The sequence below is a fragment of the Boleophthalmus pectinirostris genome, unplaced genomic scaffold, assembly GCF_026225935.1.
Source record: "Boleophthalmus pectinirostris isolate CB_2022bp ecotype Guang Dong unplaced genomic scaffold, ASM2622593v1 HiC_scaffold_10, whole genome shotgun sequence".
Taxonomy (NCBI): domain Eukaryota; kingdom Metazoa; phylum Chordata; class Actinopteri; order Gobiiformes; family Gobiidae; genus Boleophthalmus; species Boleophthalmus pectinirostris.
The window spans coordinates 10,189,490-10,202,271 of NW_026570971.1; the positions used below are offsets into that span (position 1 = coordinate 10,189,490).

The 12,782-nt window shown below is 38.8% G+C and overlaps 1 protein-coding gene across 1 annotated transcript in view; it reads right to left on the reverse strand.

The window, feature by feature from the left end:
• The window catches only part of uggt1 (UDP-glucose glycoprotein glucosyltransferase 1), a 61,081-nt gene that overhangs the window by 34,239 nt on the left and 14,060 nt on the right, over positions 1-12,782 (reverse strand). Inside the window, exons 7-11 of the mRNA XM_055157643.1 lie at positions 11,931-12,027; positions 11,772-11,850; positions 8,112-8,212; positions 3,162-3,261; positions 3,019-3,079 (exon numbers count right to left, since the gene is read on the reverse strand). Of these exons, the coding sequence (XP_055013618.1) occupies positions 3,019-3,079; positions 3,162-3,261; positions 8,112-8,212; positions 11,772-11,850; positions 11,931-12,027 (438 nt within the window). The remainder of the gene's footprint in view (positions 1-3,018; positions 3,080-3,161; positions 3,262-8,111; positions 8,213-11,771; positions 11,851-11,930; positions 12,028-12,782) is intronic.

Below are 12,782 nucleotides of genomic sequence, written 5' to 3' on the forward strand. Positions count from 1 at the left end.
TCATATAAATAGAAAAAATTTAAGCTATATTTGGTACTTTGGTTTAAAGACTTGAAATGATTTGAAGCTCAAAGCAGACAACTTGGACTTGACTTGGAATTATGGGCCAGTGACTCAAAACTGGACTTGGACTTGCCTGTATTTGACTTAGGACTTAAGACATGAGACTTACTTGAGACTTGCAAAACAACAACTTGGTCTCATCTCTGCTCTTACTCGAGTAAAAGTGTAAAAGAGTGTCCCACTGTGAATAAGGTAATTTTCACACTGACACTAGTTCTGGGGGTGGTGTGCTTCAGCCAATATGAACTCAACACTCATATTCTGATTTGCATTAACGGCTGCTCCGTGAGGGCTTGAAACAGGTGGTCTTGTTGGACATGTTAAAATGTATTTCGCTACTGCAGTCTCAGAGGTGTGGTGTGAATGCTATCAACCTCGAGCCGATACATGTCCGCAAAGCAAGTAGCCGTGCTTGGAATTGGGTAAAAAAGCCCTTGGATCAGTAAGACACATCTCCTCCTGCCTCTATCTGCACAGGTGACCCAGGCTCTGTCTGTGCAGCTGAGTCTGGATGTGTCTGCGCAGGTAAGTCTCAGTCTGTCTGCACAGATGAGCCCACCTTTTGTTTGCGTATGTGACCCTGGTTCTGTCTGCTCAGGTGAGTCTGGGTCTGTCTGCACAGGTGAGTCTGGGTCTGTCTGCTCAGGTGAGTCTGGGTCTGTCTGCACAGGTGAGTCTGGGTCTGTCTGCGCAGGCGAGTCTGGGTCTGTTCTGCGCAGGCGAGTCTGGGTCTGTTTGTGCTGCGCAGGCGACCCTGGGTCTGTCTGCACAGATGACCCTGTCTCAGTCTGCGTGTCACTCAAAAAAAAAGTCTGCTGTCAGAAAGAACGTATAGCCTTCACAGTGTATTTAGCCTCATCCAAAGGTCAAGCAAACAGGACTAAATCTAGTGCGCACTGGGGTAAGTTCAGAGAGCAGACAACATGTGTGAAAACAACCTAAACGAGAAAATGATTTGAACATTCAACCAAGATAAAAAAATAAAAAAAAAAAAAAGGATTTGGGGAAACTATAATTCACATAAGAGTAACAGTCTGGGCGTAACATCTGATTTATAATTTGAAATTGATGGAACAAAACATTAAATGATGAACAACATCTGGCACATTTAAAGGATAAACCACAAATATGTAAAAAAAATAAATCAAATCTGAAGGAGCAGTGCAAGAAACACAACTCATTTCATATCGCCAACATAAAGCGTTTGTCACTTGTAGATTTACTCACAGTGGGAAGAGGAGGCACAACTTTTACTCAAGTAAGAGTACTGTTACACTGTCAAAATATATTAGGAGGAAAAATACAGTGTCTGAATATATTTTAACCATGAGATAGTTGTCATTAAACAAAGTTCTAACTGGGAAAACAGCCATAACAGACTCACAGATTTTTATAATGAAACACAACGAACTATGTGAGCGTGTTTTTCAGATCTGGTGGCACAGGTGAGGTTCAAAGTTCAAAGGCTACACTCAGTAATAAAAAACAGAGACTATCACTCAAGCAATGAAGGAATGCGGGTACGTTTCATAGTACTTTTGAAGTCGTAGTAGCCTTGTTAGAATGTGTTCTTACTTGCTCATTAGCAGCTACACATTAACACAAAGCATATGTCATCACTACACTGTAAAAACAGAGCACTAGCACTATCTGGATTTGTGTAGTTTGAGCAGGTTTTAGTTAAGTTGGAAGAGCTGGACAGATGTCATACTATTTATGTCAATATTTTTTTTTATAATATTATGATTTCAAGATAACAAATCTGTTCATGGAGTAGAAATAATCACAAAGGTAGTATGCAAGACCACAAAAAATAGACAAGCTTAAATTAATCAATCTCAAAATCATAACTATTCAAATCAAGATATACTTTTTTGTAGTGTATGTGTCTACTTCTATAAAATAGTGTAACAAGTGTAGACAATTAATTTAGGTCTACTTAAAGGCACTGTACCTGATTATTCTCCCTCCTAAAAAACATGAAAACCAAAACTAGATTATTTTAAAAGGTTTGCAGTGATCCAAAGTTATTCCCCAATTACCTTATGCATTCAGACCATGCTAATTATTCAGTGTGATGAGTTTATAAGCACTTTTCACAGCTTTCAGAGAGGTAATGCCAACAACAACTACAATGCTAATGCATACTTCATCGGACAGCAAAGCACTTCATAATAACAATACACATCAGACTTTGACCTCATACTGCTGATACTTTTGACCTCAAGAGTTGCTTAAACAGTGTATCTGTACTAGGGTTGTATTGGAAATCAGACACTAATCAATACTAAAACTAATATCGAAACTAGATACATATTTCAGCCAGTATCAATACTAAAAAAACACATTCACAGGATGTAAATTAACCATTCCTGAATAGCTTATGAATGATCAATCCATGTGTAAACATGTTGAAATCACATTCTGTTGCCAAAAAAAAGAGTGTATCACGGTATCAGAATTGGTATTGAGTATCGAGTCTATTCCCTATTAGAGTAGTAGAGTATTTTTTGGTATATTTTACTGAATTATTTTGTTACAATGCTACAGTTTTGTTGCTTGTTTAGAGGACGGGAACTCGTTTATGTGACACAATTGACATATTCACAGTTTTGATGATTAAAATGTTTGTGTTTCATATTCACTTTGCCCAAGAAGTGGTTTAACAAAGACGTTTAGTATCACAGCCATGATTTAGGCTTTATTTTTACTGAACCGTATCAAATAGATTTGAAATATATCATATCAAATCGAAAGCTCATTGTATCGAGGTATGTATTGTATCATCAACTCTTTAATGATACTCAGCCCTATTCCTTAGTATTAAAATTGAGTTTGAAAGTTTAGTATCATGGCAACACGAATCTGTACAAGTGGAAGACAAATTTTGCTCAAATATACGGGGAAAAACATCAGGAACGGGCCTTTTGACAAGTTTGTTTACTATATTCTTACCTTCTGGTTTTCCCCGATCTCCTTGCGTATCTCGGCGCTCACAACAGTTTTAGTGATGGACCTGGGGAGAGCAGAGAGACAGTTTGTATAGCGCGTTCATGAAGTCGCTGTGAGAGATGGTGTTTATTAGCGCTGTATAATACCTGGCTTTGGTGGGGAAGTTCTGACTCAGGTCCTTCATCACGTTTAGGGCGTCGACAGCAGGAGCAGCCAGGATCCGAGCGGCCGTCTGGAAACTCAGGTCTGAATTGGAAACAAATCAAAAAACAAATGAAACAGATGAATCGATGAAATCTTCCCCCTGTTATTATACGCCTACTGAGCATTTTTCCTTATTTGGCCATTCAGTTTCTGCATTGTAATTTGCTCTTATTTTTCATGTCATGTAGTTTTAGACGTTTATAAAGATGTGTTTCCCTGTTAATTGAATTTTGATACCAATTACCATTGAGAGAATTTGCAATTGGATATTTTTTCAGACCATGTTCTACCTTACTTTATATTACTGTATTATTACTATTGCAAGTTTCAATAGCAGTGTAACATTACAAACTACGAATTTACTGGAAAGGCAACCAAATATCTGGATCATTGTGTTACATTTTTTTCAGCACCTGCTATGGACAGCTGCAGATCGTGCTAGCGGGCAACGGATTATTTTTTCATTTGTGCTAAAATGCCTCTGCAACGCTGACGAATCCTACACGTATCAGCAACTAAAAAAATTAAATTAGAGAACGAAGTAAGTACAGAGCAGTGGGCGTGTCCTGGTGGAGGTGAAAACTGGGTTAGTGTAGATCTAGGGTCTACAACCTTTTTCCTCTGGTGAGATACCTTTACAAAACAAAAATGCCAAAGATCTACTCATTTTAACAGTTGCAAGAAACTGAATATATGTGTGTATATGTGTATATATATATGTGTGTATATATATATATATATATATATATATATATATATATATATATATATATATATATATATATGTGTGTATATATATATATATATATATATATATATATATATATATATATATGCCACAGCCTTAGATTGGGGACAGTTAGATGCCTATAAAATACAAACCATTATTCATTTATTAGTGCACAAAACTGGGCATTAAAATTATAGATTTACAGTGGTAATTAATCAGATTTTACTTATTCAGAACAATACGTATAATTCAGAAATCCCCTGGCAAGCTACTTAGAATTGCCCGAATCACGTTTAATACAACTTCAAGAGGGTAAATGAGAAGGGGAAACCACTACAACATGGTTAAAGCTCTGAAAAATCAATTTTGTATAACGTAATAAGGGGGCAAGTCAAAAGATAAAAAACTACACTCAGACGTGCTATAACATTGATTTCCGTGCCTAATCTAAAGCCGATATACCCGCTGGCCTATCTCTGTCCATATAGTAGTCCCATGCATAGAGCTGCAGGGTGGTTAAACAGCTGCAATGCTTGGTGCTTTCACTATCACTAGAATAATTTGGATAATTTCAGCCCTGGAATTGCCAAACTCTAGTAAAAAAAAAAAGGTAATAGGTAGCTGTTAATTTGAAAACGATCGCTTGCTTCCTGATGTCACAAGGTGGAACAGAGCACTTCGAGCTTTAGAGTTGTTGACAGACTAATAATAAAGGGTTGTGAATGAAACAAAACACAACACCAGGTCTGTTTTTGAATAGGTAACAACATTATAACATGGTTTAAACGTTCACAAGAGTCCAATTTCTGTAATATTAGGACCTTTAAACACATTTTCACCAAATAAAAAGTTTAGTTAAACCAACACGTGGCGTCGAATGGCCCTCACCCAGCGCACAAAACGCCTGTAAACACCGCACCTGCAAATGCTGCGCCCCACACTAACCCTAATATCCTTAAACCCCAACCACAAGTCTAACCCTTAGCCCAAACCCTAATGCTAGGCCCAACCGTAAATGTAAGCCTAACCTTAAACCTAACCCTAGTTGTAACCCTAACCATAGTCCCAACCCCAACTCTAACCCTAGCCCTTACTATAACCCTAACCCCTCACCTAACCGTGCCATTTTTCAAAATTTTTGCATGTGTTGATACAGGATAATAAAGATTAGTCAAATATGTATGAATCACATTAAATACAATTTCAAGAGGGTAAATGAAAAGGGGAAACCACTACAACATGGTTAAAGCTCTGAAAAATCGATTTTGTATAAAGTAATAAGGGGGCAAGTCAAAAGATAAAAAACTACACTCAGACGTGCTATAACATTGATTTCCGTGCCTAATCTAAAACCGATATAGCTGCTGGCCTATCTCCGTATAGTGGTCCTATGCATAAAGCTGAGGGGTGGTTAAACAGCTGCGGTGCTTGGTGCCTGCTGAGCCTGTCAGTCTGTCGTTATAGCCCGTGTGATGAGTGCCCTCTGGAGAGGCCCCTCTATCTGTAAACACAGCCAGCTAATGAGCCCCACGGGCCCAGGAGAAGGCAGGCAGACAGGCAGCCTCCCCAGCCCAGAGCCTGCCACAAGTCCTCCACCCGGACACAAACGACTGCACTGCATTAGGGAGCGCTTACATGGACGTTTGCTACAGGCACGCCAAAGTCAAGGAACAACAACTGCACTCTATAAAGCATGATTGTAAATTATCTTGTTGTTGTTGTTAAAGAGCTAGTTTAATACATATATTTGCTTTCCACGCTAACTCACTCCCCCTTCAGAGGACCAACTCAACAGAAATAGTGCACTTCCTGCTTAGGGGTGTTCAAAAATATTGAAATATCGATATATCGTAGTGTTTAATGCGATTGTACAGTATCGATATCATGATTGATATATTGCCAAGAGTATTTTTAGCGTATTTTACTAAATTATTTTGTTACGGTGCTACAGTTTTGTTGCTTGTTTAGTGGAAAGGAAACTAATTTATGCAACACAATTGACATTTTCACTGTTTTAATGATTAAAAATGTTTGTGTTTCATATTAACTTTGTACAAAAAGTAGTTTAACAAAGACTTTTAGAGTCACAGCGATGATTTAGCCTTTATTTTTTTAATGAACCATATCGAATCCATTTGAAATATATCATATTGAATCGAAAGTGCACCGTATCGAGGTATGTATCGTTTTGGCAACTTCTTAATAATACCCAGCCCTATTCCTGTTACTGAAAACTACATCAGATCAGATTTGTCAAGTTGATGAGTAGTTTTGTGTCATGCTTTTGTATATTTATGGAGGATTGTCGTGTGGGAGCATGGGTGACGTAGTTTCTGGTCTGACTACTGGACAGGAATAACCGTAAGAAGGGTTTGAATAGGGCCCGAGAGAGATAAAATCCTCAAACACGCACGAATGACTAAACCTAAAACCTCTTCGAGCATGTTTGTGATAAGGGAACAATGTTGGGAACATGGTAGAAAGCTAAAACAAAATCAATTTAGCGTAACACTGTGCCCTAAAGGTAAACTGTGTGATTTTGGGGGCTTTTACTTGAATGATTCCATGAAAATAGAAAGTTAAAAAAACAATACTTTGGAACATTCTCCATACAGACAGATATGTTTTATGCCATATTGTGGACGATTATAGTAAATTAAAAACTTTACCATAGAAACAAGCAAAAGGGAACTGTAAGAGTCAGGTCTATGGAAATGCAAGCCCGTTCAGAGTTACTTTTTCACAGCAATTAATGTATTATAAGCAAATTAAAACAAGAAAACTGGACTTACTTTGCTTTTAGAAGCCAACGTTTCACTATCAGCCAGGTAGCTTTTTTAGTAATAATTTCACTTGTTTTTGTTTTAACTCACTTACAATATCTTATTCCTGGATGTCTCAAAATTTACATCAGTTATATCATTAGTATTATTTATTATTACCATTTATAATTTTGCTCTTTGTTATTATAATATATGGTGATGCGTCCAAATAATTTTCCTTGTGGATCAGTACAGTTTGTCAAAGTCTAAGCTGGTGCAATAAACAGCAAAAATTAAAAAACATGTTTATATTTTAGTCTATTTTTTGATAAAACTGTGGCATTACACAACATGGATGACCTATATTACCTATATTATTATATTATTAGCACCTATATTGTGTATGTAATCAAACTTAGACGCGCACTATTAGGGTTGGGTATCATTAAGAAGTTGCCGATACGATACATATCTCGATACAGTGCACTTTCGATTCAGTGAGATATATTTCAAAACGATTCGATACAGTTCAATAAAAAACAAAAGCTAAATCATGGCTGTGATAATGCATAATTCATATGAAACACGCCCATTTTAATTATCGAAACAGTGAAAATGTCAAATGTGTTGCATAAACGAGTTTCTTTCCTCTAAACAAGCAACAAAACTGTAGCTATGTAACAAAATAATTTAGTAATATACGCTAAAAATACAATATATCAAAAGAGCAGCCCATGATATTGATACTGTATCATCACATTAAACTTTACAATGGATCAATATTTCGATATTCTTGCACACCCCTATGCACTATCACTTGCTTGTTTCTACGGATATATAATTAAAGGTAGTTTTATAGCTCAAAAATACCTAAAAAACAAGCAATCTGATTGTTACAGAGGTCGCCTCTCCACAGATCTGACCTGTAACTTGGCCTGGTTCGCTCTCCGTGAAGATAGAAAGGTTTAATACCAAACTGTGAAACATTCCAGACAAAGCAATAATCATCCAAACATCTCCACAGATAAAAGCATTTAATGGATCCTCAACGTGAAAAGTTACACAAAGCTCCTTTAAAAACATAAATGTAAATCTAAATGTTATTAGCTGGAAAGATGATGTAGTCCAATTACGTTCACAGATCTTTGGCCCCGTATTGATTTAACAGAACAATGGGATTTCACTGAGGCGCCAATTATATTTTTACTCCGGCAGACATCGCCCTCAACTCTCCGTAACATCATTACAACCACATGTATCAGGAGGTTAGCATTGATTACCTATACATTCCACCTACCTACCTATACATTTCTGAAGTCCGGGTGCAATTATTTTCCACCGTCACGCCTCGTTCTTGCTTTGGGTGGGTAAGAGGGTGCAGTGGTTGGGGGCAGACTCACCTTGCATTTGCCAGACTTTGAGCGGTGCCATTTCATTAGTGCTTTCGATCAGATGTTTCCTCAGCTCCTTCAGTTGCTCCTTCAGCTCCGGGTAAAGGGTCCTGGAATGGGTAAAAACGCATTAACGCACGGTTCCGTTCATCTGTATCGCACAAGTTTACAAAATAGACTGACCACTATTAATGATTATTTCTACCACTCATTAAGATTTGTTAAAACGGCCCATATTCTGCTATTTTCTGATCTATTTTATAATGTTGTTTCCTCATCACAAACAGACCGGGAGTTGTGTTTTGTTTCATTCACACATGTTTTTCGGTTGCATTTTTCTCTGTTCCACCTTGAGATGTCATATGGTAATACAGGAAGTGCTTCACTGTGTTTTAAAACATCATGCTCCTTCATTATCACTAGAATCATTTGGATCATTTCAGCCCTGGAATTGCCCGTCTCTAGTAAACAAAAGGTAAAAGGAGCTATTAATTGCCACTGAAAACGACTGCTTCATGACATCACAAGGTGGAACAGAGCATTTTGAGGTTTGGAGATGTAGACAGACTAATAATAAAGGGTTGTGAATGATATAAAACACAACTCCAGGTCTGTTTTTGAAGAGGTGACAACATTCTCACATGGCTTAAAGGTTGTATGGAGGATTTTTTTTTGTTTCAAATTGTCAATGATAGCATTATAGAGATGCAGTAGCCTTGTAATTATGATGACCAAAAAAAAGAGAATAAAAATTCATCAACTCTGGACGTGGTGGGGCTAAACATTTGCCAATAGATAACAACACTGCCTCGTTATCTGTTAGCTGACAGGCTGTCAATCAATCTCCCTACGTTTCTAGCGTAACTGACTTGCCTGCGCGCCGCCGGTACGTGGTTTACGTACGCCTGTCACGCAGTCCACAGACGCAAGCCGCACAGACGCTGTTTACTCCACCAACACAACAGTTCTTAGCTGCTTTTTTTGACCTACATCTTCCTCGCAGTTAGCACAAAGTTTGTTGCAATGGCAGACAAGAATCCAGGAGCAGTTAGCCGCAAAAGAAAGTCCGTTTTTGAGATTGTTGAAAGAAGAAGACAAGGGGAAAAGCAGCGAAGCCAAACTAAGGTGATTCTTGAAGATTCATTCCAGCGATGGCGCAACTGAAGCAGACGCAGGGTCTAAAGACTGACGCATTGGTCGCCAAATTACTCCTGGACAGGTCACTTCTGCTTATTATGAAAACGTACTTTATTTCCAAGAGCTAGTCAAACGTTTTTCAGGACACGAAAGCGATATCCTATGTCTGAAAACGTAATTTTCAAGGCAAAGAAAGAGTCCGCTTGCTGCTGCGTGTTGTAGCTAGTTCATTCGCACTGAATCTCCGCGCACCCTTCTCTGCACCCTTTCCTGCTCCTCTCCCCGCTGCCCGATCCGCTCTTCCCCCTGCTCCTCACTTCTCCGGGCACGGAATCTCCGCGCACCGCTCCCCTCTCTCTCTCTCCTCTCTCCCCGCTCCGCACTTCTCGTACGCGAACGAAATGTCCGCGCACCCGCTCCCCCCGCTCCTCACTTCTCCGTCTTGCCTAACCAACACTGTAGTTAGTTGTTTACAAGTCATGTGCAGCGCACCGGCTGTAAACAAACCTGTTTCTGGCGTAAAGAGGAGGCGGGAGGAGGCGTTTCTACGTAGGGAGCTGTAGGGGAGGGGGGGTGGTTTCACGCATGCGCAACATTTGAAAAAGGACAGTCGCTGGATTTCTCGTTCCTTGGAAAATCCTCTATACAACCTTTAACGCTCACAAGAGTCCTTTCTGTGTAATATTAGGACCTTTAAACACATTATCACCAAATAAAAAGTTCATATATGGTGATTGGAGAGCTCTAGATAGAGAATATTTGCTAACTTTACTAATACTTTGCAGCTGATGCCATCAACATTCCTTGGGAGTGTGAAGCAAACTGTAAGCACTGGTCTATCCGAGGTTTTGTTAGGCTTCAATTTCGCCTTTATTTTAACAAAATCTGACCAAAAAGAACAGGCTTAACTGTAACTACAACAAGTGAGCTGATTGTGTACTGTTAAATAACCCTCATGTAATATACAGTTACAAGTCACCCTCACATTTTTGTTGAAAATCACCAAAAATACCTAAATAAAAACAGAACCAGGATCGCTCATATTACAAATATTTTAATAGTTGGGCTGCAATCTAATCTGGAGATTATTTTTTCACTAAATCAGTTAGTTGTTTAGATTCTGAAAGGCCTGTGAATGAAATTTTGAACATAGAATATTGGTTTTACACATTCTCTGTGTCAATCTGGGGTCATAAAACCTCTTCTCTCAGCACATGGCATGTTTTAGAGCAGGGGTCTCCAATCTTTTTCCGGTGAGCTATCTTTACAAAACAAAAATGCCAGAGAGCTACTAGTTTTAGCGGTCAGAAGAAATGGAGTAAATATAAGAGAAATGGTAAGCCCTAGATGAGGTACAGTTAGATGTCCTTAAAAAATAAACCATTATCCATAGAAGGGCACACAGTTAGGCATTAAAATGATACATGTATAAAAGTACTAGGCATTTAATTAATCAAATTAGACTTATTCAGCACTGTACATGTAATTTAGAAATCTTTTGGCGATCTCCTTGGAAGGGGGTGGAGAGCTACCAGCAGCTACGGAGCTACAGGTTGGAGAGCCTGTTTTAAAGTCTTTGTATAGCCCAGAAAACAATTAATCGATGACTGTATTAATTGACAACTATTTTAATAATCGATCACTTGCAGTTCCGATGTTTCCGTTAATAGTCATTTAATCACAATTATTCCAATTAACTGTAGCAGCCCCCAGCTAAATGAGTTTCAGTATTGTTAAAATTGTGCATTTTGAAAGTTTGCACATAAATGATCTTAATTTGATTTTACTGATTGTAAGGTGGTCAGACAACACAACTGTAAACTCTTGCTCCATAAATACATAGCTTGTTGCTTTGTTTTTCATTGTGCACTTTGTACCTTTACCATTTTCATTCGCTCTCAATACTTACAACAGTATAGTGAGAGATCAAACCGGCAAACCTGATTTTAAGACAATCCATTGACTGCTGCTTGAGTCAATGCCAGTCAATTATTTTCTTTATATTAGGGCTGTAACGATTCATTGAATAGTCATGATTAATAAACTACTAAATTAACTGTGGACTATTTGGTCAGTTGTCAGAATCTCAAGCTGCAGATAGAGGACACATCCAAGTTTGTCTCATTCTCAGTTCATGGACAGGCCTCATGTGAAAGCTCAGAACCTCCAGAATTCCCTCCCTGAGCTGCAGAGGGTGCACTAGCACTGATTCCGATTCATGCAGGTGCTGGGGTTTCAAAGTGGCAACCCAAATGAGAGACTAGAGCAAGTCAACGACCAAACACATTGCACTTGAGGCAGTATTTTTGCACAAGTAACTACAAAAATAGATTATATATCCCTAAAAATCCCTCTAAAAAAGCAAACACTGTTGGTATCTTTGCTCATGTTTACAGCAAAGATAAAATTTCCATCATTAATATTTGGAGGGGGGAGATAAGGTGGGAGGAGATGACTAGAGCCTGCCAAGTGGTGCAACTCCAGGCAGAAATGTGCTCATATTTTATGGGGCCGGGACACCGCATCGCTCACTTGAGTTTGCCAAAGAGGAATCCTTGGACCTCATCCACGGGATCGTTCTCTCCGATCACTGTAGCGTTTACCTCCACCCCTGAAAGCAGAGAGGCCATTAGCTGGTTATTCACAGCGGGGCCCTTCTCGCTCAGCGTGTTCGTGATGGTGTGCTCTTACCCTGGACCTGTGTGTCGTCTTTTGCCTTGTACTCCTGGCTCTTGATGGCCAGCTCCACTCCGTAGCCCGACAGGTGCACCTTCTTGTTGCTGGGTTTCTGGGGAAGCAGAGTAGAGGGATTGTTAAAAAGTGGAGGGCTTAAAAAAAAAAAAAAAAAAAAGGCCAGCAGAATGATTCAAATGCAAATGTTTCTTGAAATGTGAAAAGCGGTGAGTACAAAATTGGAGAAAGGGTACAGTGCAGTTATTTATTTTTTATTTATTTTTTGTTTTTGTTTCTTTTTTTTACCTTTTCTAAATTTTTTTTGTTTTATTTGCTGATTAACACACATGGATAAAGACAGGAAAATTACACCAAACTTGGTTTAATCTGGGGTTAGTCCTTGTTTAATCCTGTTTACTCCTGGTTTAGTCCTGGTTTACACTGGGGTTAGTTCTTGTTTAGTCCTGTTTAATCATGGTTTAGTCTTGGGTTTAGTCCCTGGTTTAGTCTGGGGTTAGTCCTTATTTAGTCCTGTTTACTCCTGGTTTAGTCCTGGTTTACACTGGGGTTAGTTCTCGTTTAGTCCCGTTTAATCCTGGTTTAGTCTTGGGTTTAGTCCCTGGTTTAGTCTGGGGTTAGTCCTTATTTAGTCCTGTTTACTCATGGTTTAGTCCTGGTTTACTCTGGGGTTAGTTCTCGTTTAGTCCTGTTTAATCCTGGTTTAGTCCTAATTTAGTTTTGGGTTTAGTCCTGGTTTAGTCTGCGGTTAGTCCTTGTTTAGTCCTGTTTAATCCTGGTTTAGTTTTGGGTTTAGTCCCCGGTTTAGTCTGGGGTTAGTCCTTGTTTAGTCCTGTTTACTCCTGGTTTAGT